General features: G+C 44.2%; 1 protein-coding gene across 2 annotated transcripts in view; it reads left to right on the top strand.

Moving 5' to 3' along the window:
• PTDSS1 (phosphatidylserine synthase 1) overlaps window positions 1-22,042 on the top strand; it is a 64,435-nt gene that overhangs the window by 16,276 nt on the left and 26,117 nt on the right. For both annotated transcript variants that reach the window (XM_027064189.2, XM_027064190.2), the window contains exons 3-7: window positions 6,521-6,565; window positions 9,588-9,712; window positions 13,865-14,023; window positions 17,480-17,631; window positions 21,784-21,925. In XM_027064189.2, the coding sequence (XP_026919990.1) occupies window positions 6,521-6,565; window positions 9,588-9,712; window positions 13,865-14,023; window positions 17,480-17,631; window positions 21,784-21,925 (623 nt within the window). The remainder of the gene's footprint in view (window positions 1-6,520; window positions 6,566-9,587; window positions 9,713-13,864; window positions 14,024-17,479; window positions 17,632-21,783; window positions 21,926-22,042) is intronic.

Below are 22,042 nucleotides of genomic sequence, written 5' to 3'. Positions count from 1 at the left end.
CCAGTCACCTTATTTTCCGTTCTCCTCCCCCTTGGCACGAATTGTTAGATTAAGTAATGAAAATGAATGGGAGAAATAGAGCCCAACGTTAGCCTTCTCCTTGAAAGGCAGTTTTGGGGCAGTGCCTGCAGTGGATGGCATTCCCAGAATGACTCTGTTTTGGCAACTTCAGATGCATTTATCCTTGACCTAGCAGAGGCTGCCCTGCATGTTTGACTGCAGGCCTGAGTTTGATGCTATCCATATGTCTCATTTGTGTGAGTCCATCTGTACTACCTGTGTGGTAGCATCAGGCAGCTCCTTCAGGAAGGGGGGGCCTGTGATTCTTTTTGTAGAGTCTCAATAAGAAAGAAAGCCCTTGACTTTCTCCATAGGGTTCTATAACAGGATGCTTTGGGCCACCAAGTAATAGGAAGCCCATTTCAAAATAGCTTGAAGAATAAAGAGAATGTTTACTGGAAGTTGTGAGATAGAGTGGTTCCAGGGTTGACTAATTCAGCTGCTCGGCGGCATGTGAAGACCCAGGCTCTCTGCCTTCTTCTGCTCCCCTGTCGTCATGTTGGTGCTGCTCTCTGCTGTGCTAATGATCCTGAGAGAGCTGTTGAGTGCTGAACATATGGTCACGGTCAACATCCAAAGGAAGAGGAGGACACCTCTTCTGTAGATTTTTTTTTTTAATTTTTTTTAATGTTTATTTATTTTTGAGACAGAGAGAGACAGAGCATGAACGGGGGAGGGTCAGAGAGAGAGGGAGACACAGAATCTGAAGCAGGGTCCAGGCTCTGAGCTGTCAGCACAGAGCCTGACGTGGGGCTCAAACTCACAGACCGTGAGATCATGACCTGAGCTGAAGTTGGATGCTTAACTGACTGAGCCACCCAGGCGCCCCACCTGTAGATCTTTTTAAGAGTAAAGAAACCTTTTCTAGAAACTCTCCAGCACACTAGTCCTCACTTCTCTTTGACTAGAATTGAGCCCTATGCCTCTTCCCCAAGCAGACCTCAGGACAGGAATTCGTATTGTCCAAAGGAGTAGGCACTGATAGATCTTCAGTGACCAAAGGAATAAAAGGGAAACAGAATTACTTCCATCGGCTTAGACTTTACCACTGAGTTATCTGGGAGAGGCGTGGACACTCAAAACAGAATTTCACTTGGCGTCAACAGGGTGAGTGGCTGGGGTGGGTTCTCGAGTTCCTTCCTTCAGGCCTGGGAAAGGATGTGTAGGGAAAGACCCTGAGGCGAGGCCAGGGAAGGAGGATCTGATATTGACTTCATGCTGCTGCTTTCCTGCCATCTTCTCTCTTGTTCTCTTTCAGTTCCCTTAAAAAAAAAAAAAGTTTCTTAAATGCTGCTTTCATCTCATTATAGCAACTGACACTCAGGTAGGAGTGAGCTTTTAACTCCACCCCTGTATCATTAGAGCGTGATTATAACTGTATCACTCTGTCAGTGCAGTGAAATCTAGAAACCTGTTTGGCTGCGAGGTTTCTTTCAACAGGTGACCTTCAGGGGTACTTTTCCAGTGTCTGAGGGCTTCCTTGAACTGTTTCTCCCCCTTGCACCCCCACCGCCACCCTACCCAAACTGTGCAAGCGTTATCCTCACCCACAGCTCCTGGCCCACAGGGGCCTCTCAGTAGGTAAATGTGGGATTAAGTCATGAGTCTGCTGGGAAGAAAGCTCACAGAATCAGCCCTGTCTTCCCCATTCCTTGTCTGCAAGAGGAATGCCATTCAGCACTTCTTTAAGGTATTTTGAGAAGAGTGAAATACTAGTATGTCTTGATTTTCCTGAGTTTATCCTTTTGTCTGTCCTTTGGCCTCATTCGACTTCTCTGAGCTAAGATGGTGTTAACCACATCTCCTTGAGGTTTGAAGGGGATCCAGAAGGCTCCCTGTCCCCTAAATTTAAAACAAAAGCCTAGTCTTCTCCCCCCCTCCTCCCACCATTCTGTTCCCTGCTCCACTACTCCTGCTTTAAAAAATGCTTAGGTTTGAAATTTGCTTAAAGATAATTTTATTCACCTTTTCTAGGTTTTTCTTAGAGGAATTTAAACTTTTCAAGTAATACTCCTTGTCAGTTATACCTCATTAAAGCTGAAAAACAGTGGTAATGAAGAGAAGATGTGGTTGAAGAGGCCCAAGGACACAGATGTACAGATTTTGGAGAGGCAGCTCCTGAATTTGATTAAAGGAATTATTCTTCCCTGAGGTTCGGTCCCTTAAACCTAGTTTTTCCCTGGGACTAACAGGCTGCTGGCAAGTCAAACTGTGATCTTCTTTTCTTTTCTTTTTGTTTGTGTGTGTGTGATTTTCTGATTTCTAATTTTCTAATTTCTTTTTTTTTTAATTTTTTTATTAGTTTTCTTTATTTTTGAGAGGCAGAGAGAGACAGAGCACGTGTCTGAAGGGCAGAGAGAGAGAGTGAGACACAGAATCGGAAGCAGGCTCCAGGCTCTGAGCTGTCAGCACGGAACCCGATGCGGGGCCCGAACTCACGAACCGTGAGATCATGACCTGAGCCGAATTCGGACGCTCAACCTACTGAGCCACCCAGGCGGCCCTCTAATTTTCTAATTTCTGAGGTCGGATCTTTTCAATGCTAGCTCTTCTCATGACAAAGATGTTTGATTTCTGTTTCTTTTGAGATCAAACTCACTCCTAATATCTGATCGAAAATTCACATGTTCTAGATGGAGGGATTGATAAAAGAGAACAAACCATGCCATGTTTAAATGCACCCCGGAAGAACACAGTCCAAAACAAAACAGCACTTCTTTTTCCCTCGCGACCTGGCCAGGCCTTCCCCGTTTCTCCCACATAATCAAGAAGAGTACCTCTTGCAGGCAGCTTTTGTCAAATCAGAAATGAAGTATAGATAGATACACACACCAGGATATGGAGCGCCCCTAACTTCTTGACCATGCGGAGGAACACGGGGGACCCTGCCTGTACATGCCCACTGAGAAAACAGTCTGTCGGGAAAGAAGATAGAGATAAAGTGAACGTTGCAGGAAGGCTGTAGGCAGTGCTAACATGTCTGGGCAGATGAACACTGTGAGAAGCATGGCTTTAAAGGTGACCTGACTGGATTAGCCAAATGTGAGTAATCTGGTGAGCATAAGTGTCAGGGCTTATAATAAAATATAGAAAGACACCAGCCTCATCCTCCATTTTTAAAAAAGCAAAATAATGTTTTCAGCAATATTAACATCCTTGATGATAAAGTTGGTAATCTTAGTAATGCTCCTAGTGTACTTCTTAAAATATGACATCAAAATATTGAAAGTGTCTTCTTCGAAAGAAGTGGGCAGATTTGATCATTGAAATAAAGCCTGGATTTGGTTTTGCAGTTAGCTGCTGAAGGTGTCACCTTACTTTCCAGGGCCACGTCTCGCCTTTTGGAGGCAAAAGATACCACTACTCCCCACCTACTTGGTTCAGGGCAGAGCAACATCTTTTCTGAAATCTACCACACCAGATTTCTTAAGCCTTTCTCAGATCCCTTCAGTGCATTTCGATTTGCAAAACTGAAAGGGCATTTTAAAAATTAGCATTTTTTTCCGGAAATATTGTGATGTGATATTACAATGTGTAAGTGGGAAATCTGGAGAAAGTGGGGAAAGATTCAATAGGGAGGAGTCAAGACAAGACTTAAAAAAAACAAAACAAAACAAAACAACAACACCAACCAACTGCAGTAAGATGAAAATTCTCATCCTGATTCTGGAACAACATGTGCCTGTCACAGGAATCACAGACTGGCGGAGAGAAATACCCTGGAGCCGGAGCAGGTCCCGGTTGGGTTAAGGAGAGCTGCAAAGCCCCGTCAACCCCAAATTCCTCCACCACCCCCTCCTCTTATTTACCCTGGACACACTGCATAGGGTGAGGTAAGAGAGGGCCAAGTTCTGTTTTCAGAAGACTACTCTTCAAGTGATCATGGGCTGAAGATGACCTTGGATGGACTTATGAGGGAACTTACATCAGTTCCCCATCCTGTCCCTTGTCCTTCCTGACCTTGTGTTTCCTGACCTTGCTTATCAGTTCCACGTAGCAGCACCTCCAAACACCACTCACTAGCTTGCTTCTCTCCCCTCACTCTCCTGGCCTGGAGACAGTCCTGCTTCAAACCTTCAATGCCCCCCACTCACCACCCCCACTCTGTCCTCTTCAGCTGGCCCAGCCTGACAGAGCTGATCAGAAAGCACAGAAGTGCTCTCAGGCCAAAAGTGGAGTCCTGTGAGCGGTGTGACTTTGGGAAAGTGCCTATGCCTCAGTGTCCTCATCTGTAAAGTGGGAGTGACCATACACTCTCATCAGCCAGTTGTCAACTGAGGGGACAACTGAGAGACAATGGCGGGGTGGGGTGGGGGGTCTCTTACCCTCCAAACTGCTCCCCATTATGTGCTCAGCAAAGTACTATTATGAATGCTCTTGAGAGTAACCCTTCTTTTATGATTTTGAGTGTTGATTGGGCATGGAATTCTGTTTGCAAGCCAAATAATAATATCATTTTTGACTTTCACCTTGCAAGAGGAAACTGTAGAGAAAGCTGGGATCCCATGTTATGTCTAAAAGGTTAATTCAGTGGTTTGGATGAAGTAATACTTGCAAAGCAGGCAGCCACCATAATACAAAAGTCATTCATGGTGACAAGTTGAGCTGTCACCTAACAGCAGGGAAGAAGAGAATTTGGAAGAGAAAATTACTTAAGTGATGACCATTTTAGCCATCAGTTTTCCAGTGACTTGAAGAAGGGTAGCCATGTTAAGTTACTTGGAAACGGATCCTGGTTTCTGTGCCTCACTGTGCCTTTCTGAGAAGAAAGTGGCCAGTTAAAAAGAATGCAGGTGTTCCTTGCTGTCTGAGCCTTTGCTATAAGAACTCAGAAATGGATCAGATTTTGAGACATCTTATTTAAATCCCTCACTCTGAGCCCTCACTACTTGCCATCTGAAACTCAGACATCATATTTCTGGATAAAGAAGGGTCCCGCACGAACCTAACTCACCTTCTGAGCTGCCACTGTGTAAGCTCCAGAACTGACTAGATTTGGATGGTAGGGGATCCTTGTAACTCACTGCTTTTCCTAATATGAACTTGATCCATCAAAAGAAAGCAGTTACAGTATGTTTCAAAGCCATCTTTTAAAAATGAGGTGGATAATTCAGGATGAGTTCCAGAATAAAAATTACAATGTCATGTTTCCTTCAGACAGGATTCCAGGTTGCCAGCAACAGAAGCTGACTGCTGATTAAAAAGACTTCTAGGATGTTGGCTGGAGGATTCCTGGGAGGGCTAGGAGGCTGGGTCCCAGGCTAAGCTCCTAGAAACTGGCACATCACCCAGAGCTGGTCTCATGAGGAAACCCCAGTGTGCACTCTGCAGTGATTTGCCACCATCATGAGTATCCATGCCGGCCCCGGCAGAGGGACAGGTTGGGGAGAGAGCTCAGCATACTTAACATCTGTATCACCAGCTCCTGAGATCAAGTCTGGCTCAGGGGCAACTGAAAAACTAAGCCCCAGTTATGAAGAGGGCAGGGCAGCGAGTTCTGGCATCTCCCTGGGAGATGTGGGATTCATAACATTGGAAGTGCGCCCAGAGTCTGTAGGAAGGCCGTTCCAACTGGGTGGGCAGCCCCAAGTAGGTCAGGTGCTCATGAGAGCAGTGTTTTCAGCATTTGCGAACTATGTAACCTTTCAGTGGATGGTAACTCAGTTTAGTGGATCAAGGCCCAACTTGCTTGCTTCTCCTTTTTCTTTTCTTTTCTTTTCTTTTCTTTTCTTTTCTTTTCTTTCCTTTCCTTTCCTTTCCTTTCCTTTCCTTTTCTTTTCTTTTCTTTTCTTTTTATTGAAGGAATAAAGTAGAAGAGAAAGTATTGGTGTGTCACTTATAGTAAGAGTAAGTTTTATCCTGTAAAACTTGTTTTCGTGGTGCCAGAGTTGCATCTGTGTGTCTGAACTGGGTTGCCGTGTCCAAAGTATTTTGTTACCATGGCTCATGATCAGAAGCCACTGCACTAGTGTGTTCCAGTGCTCCAAGGGTTTGTTTTCCATTTCAAACCCCACCTCACTTGTTTTCAAAGCAGTGCTTCTCCTGTTTAATTTTCAGAACCTACCCCCTGCCCTGTGTCAGGCTACACACACGGGCACGCAGGAGATTTCGCTTGTGAAACTGTAGTATTTTCCAAACCCTTACAGGGCATCCTGGTAACCTGCTCACTGTGGTAACGTTGTTTCCGTGGGAAATTATGGTCTGAGTTCTAAAGACAAAGCTTTAAAAACAGAAACCTCTGTTGTGGAGACTGGTACCTGTTAACAGTTGTAGTGACAGTTGCTACAATGCGAATAAAAACATTTCAACCTAGACTTCAACCTAAAAGTATTTATGTGGAAAAAAAAAATTGACAGTAGAGAGCCTTTTTTTTTTTTTTTTAAATCTCTGTAGAGACCACTTTGCTTTTAGTTTTTGTTTAAAACCAGTTCGCTCTAACCCAATGTTTTTCCATCTACAGGTCCATTTACTCGACCTCATCCAGCCTTGTGGCGAATGGTTTTCGGTGAGTTACCCATTGGTAGATTTAGAGATATATCCTACTTAAAATCCTTTTTCTGTGTATCATTATAGCAGTTTTACTTACTGCTGTACAGTAGAACTTTATGACCTTTTACTTTTTGGTGTTCTTAATATAAATTTTTATGAAAATTCCTTGCCATAAAGCAGACGTACCGGTGGTAATTTCAGATTCTCATACGTGTGAACTGTCTCAGATCTCCTCGCCCCCCCGCGCATGCTGTTGTGTCTTGCTGTGCACAGGTCTGACGTAAGGGGATGCGGCTTGTTTTTCTTTATGCACCTTTACGTTGCTCTTGGCTGGTACAAGCTCCGGTGTGTGCTGTGAGCCCATTTGTCCTGTCAGCAGCCAGGAGGTACTGAAAACAGGAAAGATCCTAGAGAGGGAGAAGTTCTAGACAGAGAGTCCTGATTTGAAATGAGGATTAGTGATAAACATCTGTAAATATTGGGTGTCTTATTTTTACTTGATTTCTAGTCCACAAATAGATCCCCTAAATGGACTTAAAACACGTCTTTTCAAATGTTAGGTGTTGGCTTCGTCCTGCCTAAATAAGATATCAAATAAATTATTTTAGGTTCAGAAAATGTAGTGTTACAAAAAGGACCCTAAAAATGGATATTTTGCTCAAGGTCGCCTATTTTTCTTTGAACTTTCAGACATCATAAGTAACTCTGTGCGTGGAGCGGGGCGTTATTCATAACCACAGTAGGTGTTTATTCTGTGTGGCAGGGATTCTGTGGTCCTGAGGCTGAAGGGGAGGGCCACACAGACAGGGGACTCCCCTCAGGAGCGGCCCTTCCTGTCACAAGGAGGGAGGACAGCTGTCGCAAACTATTAAACAAATCAACAACCAAAAAATATCAGATGCCACTAAATGTTAGGAAGTTAATTAAAACCATGTGAGGTGACGATGACTCAGTGGCTGGTTTCACTTGAATGTGCAAGGAGGCCTTGAAGGAAGGATGCTTAGTGGAAACCTGAATGCCAAGAAGGATCTAGCATGCAAGGATTGAGGTCAGGGGAAGCCCGGCCAAGGGAAAGGCTACTGAAATGGTCCCCAGCCAGAAAAAGTATGGTGTGTTCCAGGGCATTGTGGCCGGAGCAGAGCAGACCCTAGGGCTGCAGTAAGAGGCCAGACCTGGGCATGGATGGAATCCTGCAGGGTTCGTGGGCCAGTAAACAGTGCAGATAGGAAGAGCAGTGGGAAGTTCTAGGAGGATTTTTTGCAGAAAAGTGACCATTTACATTAAAAAATGTTTATTTATTTTTGAGAGAGAGACAGACAGACAGACAGACAGACAGACAGAATGCAAGCAGGGGAGGGGCAGAGAGCGAGGGAGACAGAATCCAAAACAGGCTCCAGGCTCTAAGCTGTCAGCACAGCCCGATGCGGGGCTCGAACCCACGAACTGTGAGATCATGGCCTGAGCCCAAGTCAGACGCTTAACCGACTGAGCCACCCAGGTGCCCCATTTACATTTTTAAATAGATTATTCTGGTTGCATCATATTTACATCTCATGAGCTTAATATTGCTGTTTGAAATTATAAGTTTTCAGCTGGCTGGTTACATTTGAATTTTTTCTACTTCAAATGATCCGTTATAGGTAATTAGCAGTATAATTCTTACCTGAGATCTTTTTGGGATCATGGAGCCCTTTGATAATCTGATGAAGACTATAGACCCTTTCCCAGCGTGTGTGTGTGCACGTGCGCGCGCGCGTGCGCGCGCGCACACACACACACACACACACACACACACACACACTACATCTGGGGCTTCATGGACCTTGAAGCTCAACCATGAATTCCAGTTTAAGAAGCCCTGCTCTACCCAGATGGTTTTTTTCTGTCTTAGAATAATTGTTTTGAAAGGATTATTACAAAAGGGTATAGTGGGGGGCATTTGAGGTGAACAATTTTAAAAACAGCTGGTGATAAACCTGAGGAGATCCTCATACTAACATGCATAATGGGTGTGCCCCTGGGGCCCTGGGATGTGCAACCAGGTCAGCCATGCTCTGCTCAAGTCCCCTGAACTCCCTGAGGGTTGAGAGAGGCCCTGTCGGAGGACCTGGTGAGTAGATGTTCCATGGTGCTTCATTCCAGCCCTGGACACTGTCTCTTCTGGAACAGCTCATTGGAGATTAGCGCTGAGCCAGGTTCACATGATCCAAGGTCGTTTGTATCACCGTGTCTGGGTGTCCTACACAAATGTTTCAGTTCCAACAGGTTCAGGAGAAAGAAGTGATAAAGCCACTGGTGGGGTTTTTCAGATCTTTCTAAAAGGCTCTTGCTGTTTTAAAAGTAGGTTATTGTAATATGGGGCGGTTATTAGGGTACCAGTTATGATATGATGTGACGGGAACCCCAGAAGGGCCCACATGGGGTCTAAACTGTGGATGTGTGGCCACGGGCCACCTCTTGGCACATCCCACTTGTCTCTACTGATGTTGCCCCTTGGCTGGGCTGTCCACACCCAGCCTTGCCCACCTCCACGCACTCTGCACACAGCAGCCAGAGGCCACCTTGTAAAACGTTACCCAGATCAACTTCTTGCCCTCATGTAAAACCTGTCATGTGTTCCTAGTTTCACTGAAGGTAGAATCTGAAATCCTTGCCGCGGCCCCCAAGCCCCCTCACTTCAGTGCCACCTTGCTCTCTCGTGTTTGCCAGCACCCCAGCCACAGGCTGGCCCCTGAATGGTTCTCCTTCCGTGGGCCTGCCTGGATGCCTTTTCTCTGCCTGAATATTGCCGGTCCTTGGTCCTTCAAGACTCAACCTGAGCATCATTTTCTGAGAATATTACCGAGCCTCTCAGCCTGAATTAAGACTGTGTATCAGACTCACTCATCAAAGGAAATACTGGATTGTAGTGAGGATCTCCAGACGCTACGTCACAATTTCACTGTCTGCTTTGGCCATAAGTGACTTGAGTCTAATGTGTGTCATGCATCTGACCCCCAGATCTTTCCTAAACATAAGAATATTTTTGTTTCCCTTAGGACTCAGTGTGCTCTACTTCCTGTTCCTGGTATTCCTCCTCTTCCTGAACTTTGATCAGGTTAAATCCCTAATGTACTGGCTAGATCCAAATCTCCGGTACGCCACGAGGGAAGCAGATGTCATGGTAGGTACTTGTCAGTCCTCTCTTAGAGAAATTGGTAGACTGTTGGGTATAGGAGATAGTTAACTTCACGTTCTAAGTTGTTCCTTCTCCATATCTCCTGTGTAGATATCTAAAAGCCAGGCCTCTGGGAAGGTGAAGCATGTGGTTTCCACGAGTGATAACAGTCCAGGGAAATGGTATCTTCTCTTGGAGCAAAGGGGGATGGTAGGAAGAGTGTGACTGTTATCGTCAGACAGCCTTGGGTGTGAATTCTGCCCCTGTCACTTGTTAGCTGTAGGATTTTGGGCAATGTACTTGCTAGCCTGATCATTTCTTTGTGAAGTGAAATAATAGTACTTATTTGGGGATTTTATTGTGAACTCAACAAAGTAGCACTATCTATGAGGCCCAGCATGGTGCCTTGCACACACCAGGTCCTCAGTGATGGTGGTGGTGGCTGCTCTTATCAGTGTCACCCTCAGCAACTCTGCTCCCCGCTCTGGCCCTGACGCCATGAACTTCCCACCTGCTCGCCATGAAGGGGCCAATTGTAATGATCTAGGCCATTTCGGTCATTATTTTTTTTAAACCCACAAAAATAATTTTATTCTTGGCAAAAGCTACTCTGTATTTTGGCTTTTAGTGAAGAGACCATTTTATGCTCCAAGGCCATTCCTTTTTTGAAAATTTTTATTAATTTATTTTTAAATAATACATAACATTTTGTAGACTGAAGGAAAAACCTAGTGATGCTCAGAAAAGGAGAGCAGGCATTTGGGCTATAGGCGGGTCCTTGTTTAAGAAACAAGACAAATGGACTTAATATAACGGTCCAAGAAGTGATCATTCTATTGGAGTTAAGATAGGTCAGACCCTTCTCGAATGGTGTATTAGGATTTTCTCTTTAATTCTTATAAAGGACATGCTAAAGGCAGAAGTAAGAATGCCAAAAATTATTTAAAAGTCTCAGGAAGAAAAGTATGTTTGGGGGGTTTCTTAGTTTATGGAAGAGAATGGCATGGGTGACTTCAAGCTTCTGCTGATGGAGAGGGTGGTGGCAGTTACCAACTGTGGGCTACCTATTCTGCCAGACATTTAACATATAATCTAGGTAAGCCTCCCACATGCATGCTAGGCATTAATATCCCCATTTTATCAAGGAGGAAATGGAAACTTAAACAGGATAAATATCTCATTCAAAGCAGAAGCTGGTAAGATCTCTCTGACTTCAGAACCTATACTTTTCCTTTGCTCTATGCCTTAAGTATGTAGTTATAATAATGACAGTGCTTTGACACTCACTGGAGCCTCATGAAACAGAGATTGGGAGGAACGTATTCCAGATACGATATTTTCCCCTGAGAATTTTCTTGGGTTTTTGAGCAAGATTGGTTATATCACAAAGTAAACTGACCTGCAAAATGGATAAGACTTGGTATTTGGTGAAGCGTTAGGCAATCGGGGGAGAGGATGGAGCCACCAAGATCAGCCCTGCGAACAGTTGGGAGGTGGGCACAGTCTATCTTTACCTACCATTTACTCGTGTGCACACACCTTCCCTTTCTGGACTCCCTGGCTCCGGGATATCCTCATTTAATGCCTCTTCCCCCTGCTTCCCAGGGTTGTGCTGCATCTGGCTCCCTGGCAGCCCTTAAGCATCATGTCCTGCATCCCTCCCACAACCAGGACCTCAAGATCTTCCTGATGTGATCATTGGCAAATCTGCTCATTAATAATTACCATGCTAGGGGCGCCTGGCTGGCTCAGTCGGTGGAGCGTGGGACTCTTGGTCTTGGGGTTGTGAGTTCAAGCCCCACATTGCGTGTAGAGATTACTTACAAATAAAAAAATCTTAAGAAAAAAACCAGTAACTATAATGCTAATAGTTACATTTGGCTCTTTATGATTTTCAAAGTGACTTTCCATCTGTTGAAGCACAAAAATATCCTCACGGAGAGTAAAAAGGCCTCCAAAGTCATCTTTAACCCATGATCACTTGAAGAGTAGCCTTCTGGAAACAGAACTTGGCCCTCTCTTACCTCACCCTATGCAGTGTGTCCAGGGTAAATAAGAGGAGGGGGTGGTGGAGGAATTTGGGGTTGACGGGGCTTTGCAGCTCTCCTTAACCCAACCGGGACCTGCTCCGGCTCCAGGGTATTTCTCTCCGCCAGTCTGTGATTCCTGTGACAGGCACATGTTGTTCCAGAATCAGGATGAGAATTTTCATCTTACTGCAGTTGGTTGGTGTTGTTGTTTTTTAAGTCTTGTTTTGACTTCTCCCTATTGAATCTTTCCCTGTTTTCTCCAGATTTCCCACTTATACATTGTAATATCACATCACAATTGTTTCTGGAAAAATGCAATGTTTTAAAATGTTTACTTATTTATTTTGGGGGGAGACGGGTAGAGAGAGGATTCGAAGCAGGCTCTGCACTGACAGCAGAGAGCCCAAGTTGGGGCTCAAACTCCTGAAACCGTGAGATCATGACCTGAGCTGAAACCAAGAGTCAGACACTTAACCGATGGAGCCACCCAGGTGCCCCAAAATGCAATTTTTTTAAAAATCAGCTTTGCAGGGGCGCCTGGGTGGCTCCGTCGGTTAAGCAGTCGACTTCGGCTCAGGTCATGATCTCGTGGTTTGTGAGTTCGAGCCCCGCCTGGGGCTCTGTGCTGACAGCTCAGAGCCTGGAGCCTGTTTTGGATTCTGTGTCTCCCTCTCTCTCTGACCCTCCCCCGTTCATGCTCTGTCTCTCTCTGTCTCAAAAATAAATACACATTTAAAAAAATTAAAATAAATAAATAAATAAATAAATAAATAAAAAATAAAAGTCAGCTTTGCAAATTGAAATGCACTGAATAGATCTGAGAAAGGCTTGAGAAATCTGATGTGGTGGGTTTTGGAAGAGATAGAGGAGAATCAAATTGCTCTTTTGCTCCCTTAGGAGGCATCATTTCTAGAATTTGAAAATATTAGTACCTTGTTCCAGGAATTTCTTCAGCTGGCTGTTAATAGGTGGCTATTTTCTGAATCTTATTTCATCCTATCAGATTACTTTTGGGAAGGAAGAATTCAAATGTAGAAATTCCTGAGAAATCTTATATTGTCATATGATAACTACTTTACTAATATATACAGAAACAGAAGGATGTTGACTTAAAATATCTTTAAAATGTGCCAGTTAGGGGCACCTGGGTGGCTCAGTCGGTTAAGTGCCCAGCTTCAGCTCAGGTCATGATCTCACTGTTAGGGAGTTTGAGCCCTATGTTGGGCTCTGTGCTGACAGCTCGGGGCCTGGAGCTGGGCTGTTAACTTTGGGATGTTAACTTTGATTCCGTTTCCTTCTAATTTCTGAAATTGGATGCTTCAGCTTTTCCTCTCTGCTAACAAATTTTTCAGGCTTTGGATCTTCTGTAAATTCTACTTACCTTCATCCCATTGTTCTGACACATAGTGTTTTCATTACCATTAATACTGAATATAGTTTACATTTCTGTTGTGATTCCTTTTTTACACCATGATATTTAGATGTGTTTTCAAATTTTCAAACCTATTGGGATTCTACTTATTTTTTTGTTAATTGAGATTCTATTTATGTTTTTATCGCTGGCTTTAACATAGTTGTCCTGTGGTCAGGTGACCTGAGCTGTGTGATTCCACTTCTTTAAGACATGCTCAACTTGTGTAAAATTATCTTGCTTCCCATTAAAAAAAAATTTTTTTTAATGTTTATATTTGAGAGAGAGAGAGAGACAGAGCACGGGTCGGGGAGGGGCAGAGAGAGAGAGAGGGAGACACAGAGTCTGAAGCAGGCTCCAGGCTCCTAGCTGTCAGCACAGAGCCCGATGTGGGGCTGGATCGAACTCACAAACTGTGAGATCATGACCTGAGCCGAAGTGGGATGCTTAACCAACTGAGCCACCCAGGCGTCCTGCTTCCTATTTTAATCAAACTTTTGCAATTCAGAGCAAAGTAATTCTGAGTCACCAACTTTAATATTTGTCTGTTTTTCCTAAAGGATCTTCAGTTATTAAAACTTTCGGGGGCAGGTGGGCAGGACAGGTGTCAGTTGTCATATCAAGGTCGTATCAGTTCTTTTCATTTGTTGTCAGCATCCTAGAAGTAGGTTGATTTTGAGAATATCCATTAATTACTTCCTTGTTTACTTTGAATAGGAGTATGCTGTGAACTGCCATGTTATCACCTGGGAGAGGATTATCAGCCATTTTGATATATTTGCATTTGGACATTTCTGGGGCTGGGCTATGAAGGCCTTGTTGATCCGTAGTTATGGCCTCTGCTGGACAATCAGTATTACCTGGGAGCTAACTGAGGTAAGAAGGGGTAGCGATCAGATAGTTTACATGTAGGAGGAAGGTTGTCTGTCCATTAATAGTTAATCCATTCTCCAGCCCCTGTGGTACAAACTATGTTTAAACCATCCCCTAGAAATATTTAATGCCTTTGTGGCAGTTGGGGGTGGGGTGTGATTCCTTATTAACTAAAATGTGTCTCTTGTCTCACAAGTCTTAAAGAGAAACCAATGAAATGAAGCAAAAAAGAATGATAATAAAATCCTCAGTGAGACTGAGACAGGTACATAGTAATGAGGACGTCTGCTTAGGGGTAAATAGGTGGGTTACCCACTAGTTAGTTTCTGGTTTGGGACAAACAGAACTGTGTTTATGAATTACAAGGGCACCCAGGATATTTTGTAGGTGAAAAATGGATTCCTAATATAGCTCTGTTGTCTCAGGAGTCAAGTTTGTCTCATTTCAAGAATGAAAGAGATATAGTCTTTTAAAACTATTAGGAAAATGATTTTGGGGGAACTTATTTATTGTTCAGTTATGATATCATTCTTCCTCAGTCCCAGGGAACAAAATTTGGCCATGTGTGCAGTATATTTCTTGATGCCAACTATTGTCTTGACCCCAACTTAGGGAACCACGCCAGCCAGATCTAGCTTCTGTTAATGTGCCTCTCACAGCCCAGGAGGCCAGAAGTCTGAGTTCAAGATGTTGATTGGTGCCCTTTGAGGGCTGCGAGGGAGAATCTGGTGTAGGCGTCTCTTAGCTTCTTATGGGTTGCTGGCCATCATTGGTGTTTCTTGGCTTGTAGATGCATCACCCCAATTTCTGCCTTTGTCTTTGAGCCGGGTTCTCCTTGTGTGCATTCATGTGGTGTTCTTTTTATAAGGACACCAGTCACACTGGATTAGAGGCCCACCCTATTCCAGGATGACCTCACCTTTACTAATTACATCTGCAACAACTCTCTTTCCAAATAAGTTCATGTCATGAGGAACTGGATGTTAGGGGTTCGGCAGGAGGATTTTGAGGGGACACGATTCAACCCACAGCGATACCCAACACTGTACATGTATTGTCTCCTAAATCCTCACCATAAACATATTCCCAGTGGACAGATGAAGGGACCAGAGCCTAGAGTCTTGCCTCCTGAAGTGAGCCAGTAGGATTCCACATGTGCTGGACTCCAGGTGCACAGCCCACGTTCCTGCTCTCATGCCACGTTCCTCCGAGTTCCAGGCATCTTCCTGACCGTACTGCCGTGTGACCCTGTGCAAGGCCCTGGGCCTTTCTCAGCCTGCCTGCTTCTCTCCCCTCATACTACAGATGGCCTCTGGGCCTTCCTTCTCTGTTTCTCTGTGTCCTTTAGACTCTTGCAAGCACCTCTGCTCCGTCTAAGTCTTTCACGACCCTGCTCTGCTGGCATCTACCCTCCTGTCCTCTCTTGTGTGAACTACTCGCTTCCTCCCTTCACTGTCTTTTGCCAAAGTGATCTTTTTCACACCTCGATCCAGTTGCGTCCTTCCCCAGCTTAAAACTATTGCTTTTAAGACAAAATCCAAACTTCTGGACCAGCCTTTGAGGCGTGATGTTAACTGGCCCCAGCCCACCTGCTTGCGACCCTCTCCACCCTGCCATCTTGCTCCAGCCATCTTTGCTTTCTTCTTGTCAAAGAGTCTGTGTCTTTTCTATCCCAGAGCCCACCGGCAGGCTGGTCCCTCTTCTTCCTGCTCCCGCTGTGCTCCATGTTTGTACACCTGGAAAGAGAGTACCTGGGCCTTCTCCTTTGAAATGCCCATCATATTATAGGTACTTATAGTGTCTCTTTTCTGCTAAGTGTTCAGCCTCAAGAGGGCAGGGCCCATATCTGCATAGTCCCAGATACTCTGCCCCACAAGTGGTAGGTTCTCCCCAAATTACTCATGAGTGAATGAGTCCAGCCCTCTTCAGTTCCTCATGCTCAGTTCTGGACAGATGAGGGAACCAGAGCCCAGCACCTTGCTTCGTTAGGTGAGCCAGGATTGGGTTCCAGATGTGCTCCTGCTAAGATGTGCAGCCCATGTTCTTGCTGCCCTACCACGTTCCCCTCTGTGAGTTCCAGGCATTCATCTGGACGGCCCATCTCACCCCCAGAATCTGGTCCTTTCCAGGAAAGCTCTTCAGGCTGAAGCATGTCCTCCACACCCCACCTCCCTGCATAGTCTTGTTTCAGCAAATACGTGTTATCAACTTCTGTTGAAGTTTCTCTCTTCCCCTTGGGCACACCACAGTTAATGCCGCATCTCACGGCTGGGGACCAGAGAATACACTTAGGGGGTCGGGTCGTGCCTGGCTCACCTGAGGGAGGAACGCAACTGCAAGCCTTCACATGCAGTAGCTGTGCTGGGTCTTCTTGGCAGCAGGCACATTAAGAAGGCAAACTCCATATATGTGCCTTGTCTTACAGTCTACAAAATGCTTTTGTGAACAGTTTTATTTTGTAGTATTTACTGTGTTACTTCAGAGGTTTGTGATTATGGGGTTGCCTCTTTCCAGAGGATTTCCAGGTACCGTCTTTGTCATTTCAGACCTTCTAGAAATGGGCCTTCACACAGCAACATGTGCTGCTCTGGACACAGCTGATAGGCTGTTTGTTTTGGACGAAAGGATTTCCATAAGAGATTTTTACTCCACCCTTGATCCTGCTGTTTCTGAAATGCCCTCAGTCTTCATCTCCGTCTTGAAACCAGTCATCCCTGTCCTTAACGACCTCTGTCCCAATAGGTCTTGCCCAGTTGCCGTCTGTCACAATGAATCTCTCTTTTGTCCTCACCGTGCTCCATTTATGTCACCATGGTAACATTTGCCACAGCCTACCTTATTTTGTGGTTCTGCATAAACATCTGACTCCGTCCTGCCCTTGGGATCGAGAACCGTGACTTTATTTTGCCTCACCCCTAGCACATCATAAGCACTTAATAAGATGACGATTGTGAACCAGTTGTCATAGGGTTTCCTGTTAAGCTATCCGTTTCCCACCTCATGTCATCAAAACCTAACCTTTCTCCTTTTGCAGCTTCCTTGCTGTTTTACCTAGATATCTATGGGATAGTTCTAAAACACACAGCTTGAACTCTCAAGCTGCTAATTTTGAGGACTATGCCAGTGATCTGTTGGCAGGTATGAAGGCTTTTCTCCCTTTCCTTTCTTAGATCCTTGTCTCGCTGTCGTTAGCCAAGGTAATTCATCAGTAGTATTTTTCAGGAGGGGTTACCTTGTCTTTAAAGCCGTATGTCAAGAAAAGAGCTGTTTGGATTCATAAAATGTGTAAACTTACCCACAGCATAAAAAACAAACCTGATTACAGGCCTTGTTTTGATTTATGTGTTTCATACATTGGGAAAACCTGTAACGTCAACGACTTCTCCTAAAAGAATGTATTAAAAGGAAGTATATCTTTCTGCAGTTTTGTTTTTAAAACCGTGGTCTCGTGTGTCTCAGCTCTTCTTCATGCACCTTCTGCCCAATTTCGCTGAGTGCTGGTGGGACCAAGTCATCCTGGACATCCTGCTGTGCAACGGCGGTGGCATCTGGTTGGGCATGGTCGTTTGCCGGTTTTTAGAGATGAGGACCTACCACTGGGCCAGCTTCAAGTGAGTCGCCTCCCCTCTGGACATTAGTCACAGTCTCGCACAACGAGGACTGAGCTGCTTTAGTAGCAAGCACCTTCAGTATGGTCTTTGACGATAAGAAGTAAATGACACATTAGTAGTTGAAACACATGAATGATTATAGACCGTGTTGCAGGCATTCACCCAGATGATGTTAAACCATTTATGATTTCATTTCTCTCATATCCATTTTGTTTTCATTCTCCTGCCTCAGCCTGCATTCATACTGCCCTCACATACTCCCCTCACAGGGGATTAGTTCGTCCCCTGTTCCCTGGTTACCCCCTGCAAACCATCTCACCCCACTGCTTGAGGGATCTTTTTAAGCATGTCAGATTCATCATGTCATTCCCCTGTGATGGCTCCTCCTGGTCTTTGGGACAAAGTGCACATTGTGGGCTGGGCAGGTCCAGTCATTCCCTCCATGCCCCCTGGGGCTCCCAAGGTTCTGAGCACATGCTCCTCTATACCTGGGTTTGACCCATGTCCCCGTGTGCCAGGCTGACAGGTCCTCTCCTTTCCTACCTCAACTACCTTGACACCTCTTCAGGTAGCTGTCTCTGACTTTCTGATGCAAGTTGCGCATCCCTCCTCTGCGCCTCCAGGGGGGACAGCACCCACTTCTATCATTCCTTGTCCTGCCTCCCTGAGCTCTCTCCTCAATTTGACTGAAACAGGAACTGTGCCATTGAAAAGGAGGAAAAGAACAGCAGTGGGATTATGAAAGTAGTTGTCTTTATTGTGTTTACACCTTCATTTATTTATCAAACAAAATATGAACATTTTCCCACATCATTAAATATTCTAAAACATGATTTCAGAGGGCTTCTTTATATCCCAACATATGGATAAATCATGAGGTATTTAACCAGCTGCCTTTTGTGGTCATTTAGATGTGTTTCAGAGTTTTCAGTTTTATGAAGGAAGCTAGAGTGAACATTCTTGAACATGTATCTTTGTAGATCTTTTTTTTCTCTATAAATAACTTTTTTTTTGTTAAATGAGGGGCACTTGGGTGGCTCAGTTGGTTAAGCATCTAACTTAAGCTCAGGTCATGATCTCAACAGTTGGTGAGTTAGAGCCCCATGTTGGGCTCTGTGCTGACAGCTCAGAGCCTGGAGCCTGCTTTGGATTCTGTGTCTCCCTCTCTCTCTGCCCACCCCGTCACATGCTCTCCCTCCTTCTCTCTCTCTCTCTCTCTCTCTCAAAAATAAGTAAACATTAAAAAATTAAAAAAAATAAATAAGGGAAAATGAGTATAAGTCACAAAGAAAATGTCTCAGCGCAGAGCTGAGGCTCAATCTCACAAACCATCAGGCTCACAGGGCTCAATCTCACAAACCATCAGATCATGACCTGAGACCGGAGCTGAAATCAAGAGTTGGATGTTTAACCCACTGAACCACCAGGGTGCCCCTATAAATAAATTCCTAAAAGTGTAGTACTCTAATTTATATTCTCACCCTCATTCACTAATGTATATATGTGTCTATTTCACTATTTCTTTGAATTTTACTTTTAAGCCTTTTTTAATGTTATCACATATAATTATGTGATACTGAATTTCTAGTCCGTTTCTATTATATTTTCCCTCTTCTTATTAGTGCTTTTTATATAGGTTAAGGACATTAACGCTTTGTCATAAATGTGACTTTATTTTCTGTTTTGTCATCCACTTGTAATTTTCTTTATGGTAGGTACTCCATTTAAACTTTAAAAGGTTTTCATCTTTTTGTTTAGGTAAATGTTAACCTGTATTTTCTTCCGGTTCTTTAATGGTTTGGTCTTTTATTATGAGTAACTTATTTAGTCTCTCTCACATTTAATGTGCTAGATGGTATGAGGGAGAGATTTCAAAATGTTTTTTGCAATTGATTAAGCCGTGTTCCCTATTCCTCTTTAAATCATCCTTTCTCTGGGTGCTGACTTGAAAGCACACTTTTAATATATTTAAGACAGTAGATAATGGAACAAAAACTGGAGCTGTGCTAGATGTTGCTGTAAGTCCGCTTTATAAGCAGTATCTCATTTGAGCCTTACATCAGTCCTCGGGGTTGACACTCCTTTTCTCTTCATTCTAGGGATGGTGACAGTAAGAACTAGGTTCAGTACTTTGCCTAAGGACACACAGCTAGCAAGCTGCTGAGTGTGAATTTATCTCAGGTTGTCTGGCTCTTTACACACTGCCATAATGCTTCCCTATTTTCATACATTTATGCTTTAGACTCAACTTGAGAGTTGTTTTGTCAGGTTCCCAAAACACAAGCCCAACTAAAAAGCAGAAATCCCATTGGTGCTTTTTTCTTTTAAGTGACGTCAAATATACAAATGAATATAAAGCTGAATTAACCTGTTGGCTGTACAAACAATTCTGACTTACAGTGGTTTGACTTAATGATTTTTTGACTTTACAGTGGTATGAAAATGGTACACATTCATCAGAAATCATACTTTGGATCTTGAATTTGGATGTTTTCTCAGGCTGGTGACGTGTGTAGGGTAGGATCCTCTCTTGTGGTGCTGGGCAGGGGACAGCTGCGGCTCCCAGTCAGCCAGGCGATGGTGAGGGTCAACCACTGATGCACTCACAGTCATTCTGCACCCAGACACCCACTGTTTTTCACTTTCAGTACTGTATTCCACAAATTACATGAGGTAGTCAACACTCTATTATAAAATAGGCTGTGTGTTAGAGGATTTTGCCCACCTGTAGACAAAGGTAAGTGTTCAGAACAAGCATAAGGTGGGCTAGACTAAGCTATGGTGTTTGGTAGGTTAGGTGTATTAAATACATTTTCATCTTATGATATTTCCAATTTATGATGGGCTTGTCTGGGCGAAACCCATCATAAGGTAACGGAGATCTGTAGTAAGTATTCCAATACTTGATCACGCTCTGTCTTCCTATTTATTCCCATATTCCTCTACCTCTTACCATATAGTTTGCTATTGTTTTCTTTTAAATACAGGTCCTTCATAGTTCTTGTTTATTTTTGGAGAATCTCTATTTTTTGTCGCTCTTGTGCCTCATATCTTTTTGCTGCAAGATTTTCTCAGTACGTGCCTGTTGATGGGTAGGCGAGTGGATCCTCCTCTGCCGCAAAAATAAAAGACCTGACTTGTTCTCTCTTGTGCCTTCAGCACTTAGCACAATGTCCAAGACATAAAGGCACTTGATAAAAATCTTTGTCGAAATAAAGAACCTTTACCAGTTACTAAATGCTATTTACCTTGGATTTCGGCTCCTGGTCTAGCAGGAGAAGCTAGAATACACAGCCAACTGTGGTGCTCATGACGGGAGCTTTCCTCTGGCAGGTGCCCTGAGCCTGACTGTTCTCACGTGTAACATGTAGGAATCTGTGTTCCTGTCATGGGAGTGTGAAGTTTTTAACTGAGTGATTTTGTAGGATTAAAATGAAGGAGGCTTAGAAATTGCTGTTTGTCATCCCAAACTGTTCATTTATCTTAGGAAGAAATAGGACAAAGAAATGGTGTGGGTGACCTCTCTGTTTAACTAAAATGCCCTGGCTTGGGAGGGTCCCTGGGTGGCTCAGTCTGTAAAGCATCCGACTTCAGCTCACGGTTCATGGGTTCAAGCTCTGTGTTGATCTCTGTGCTGATAGCTCAGAGCCTGGAGCCTCCCTCTGTGTCTCCCTCCCCTTCTGCTCCTCTCCTGTTTGTGCTCTCTCTCTCTCTCTCTCTCTCTCTCTCTCTCTCTCTCAAAAAATAAATAAACGTTAAAAAAACAAAAAAAATGCCCTGCCTTGGGAAATATAGAGTGGGTGGGATCATGTCCTTGTGGGCGTCCTCATTCTCACTGGCCTGGTTCCAGGGGGCTGTTACTATGCCTCAGCTTCTTTTGTCACCTGTTCACAAGTTAAGGCCTCTCCTGGCTCTTTAGTGACCTGACCCCTGCCCTGTGCCTGTCATCACTGAAATTTCCTATCGAGGATACATCTCTCCGCACTCCATATAAATACAGAGATCATTGTTGGGGAGATGGTTCACCCAGAAAGGAATCTTTTTGTCTTGAGCATTTCTTGTAAGATTGTCAGTGCAGTTTTTTTGGTTTGTTTCTCTTCTTCCCCTTCCTTATCTCTCTGGATTTTCACTGGAGCCATTCTCTTCTTACAGAGACATCCACACCACCACTGGTAAAATCAAAAGAGCCGTGCTCCAGTTTACTCCTGCTAGTTGGACCTACGTTCGATGGTTTGACCCCAAATCTTCATTTCAGAGAGTGGCTGGAATATACCTTTTCATGATCATCTGGCAGGTATTTTTTCAGATGCCCAGAAATGGCGGGGGGGGGGGGGGGGGAGGGGGGCGGGGTGCGGGGAACAAAAGAAAAGCAAAAGCAAAATAAAAACCATTCAGGAATTGAGAGTTAACA

The sequence above is a fragment of the Acinonyx jubatus genome, chromosome F2, assembly GCF_027475565.1.
Source record: "Acinonyx jubatus isolate Ajub_Pintada_27869175 chromosome F2, VMU_Ajub_asm_v1.0, whole genome shotgun sequence".
NCBI classification, from domain to species: Eukaryota; Metazoa; Chordata; class Mammalia; order Carnivora; family Felidae; genus Acinonyx; species Acinonyx jubatus.
Note: the sequence above shows the minus strand (reverse complement) of the source record. Positions and strands in the feature narration are given on the sequence as shown.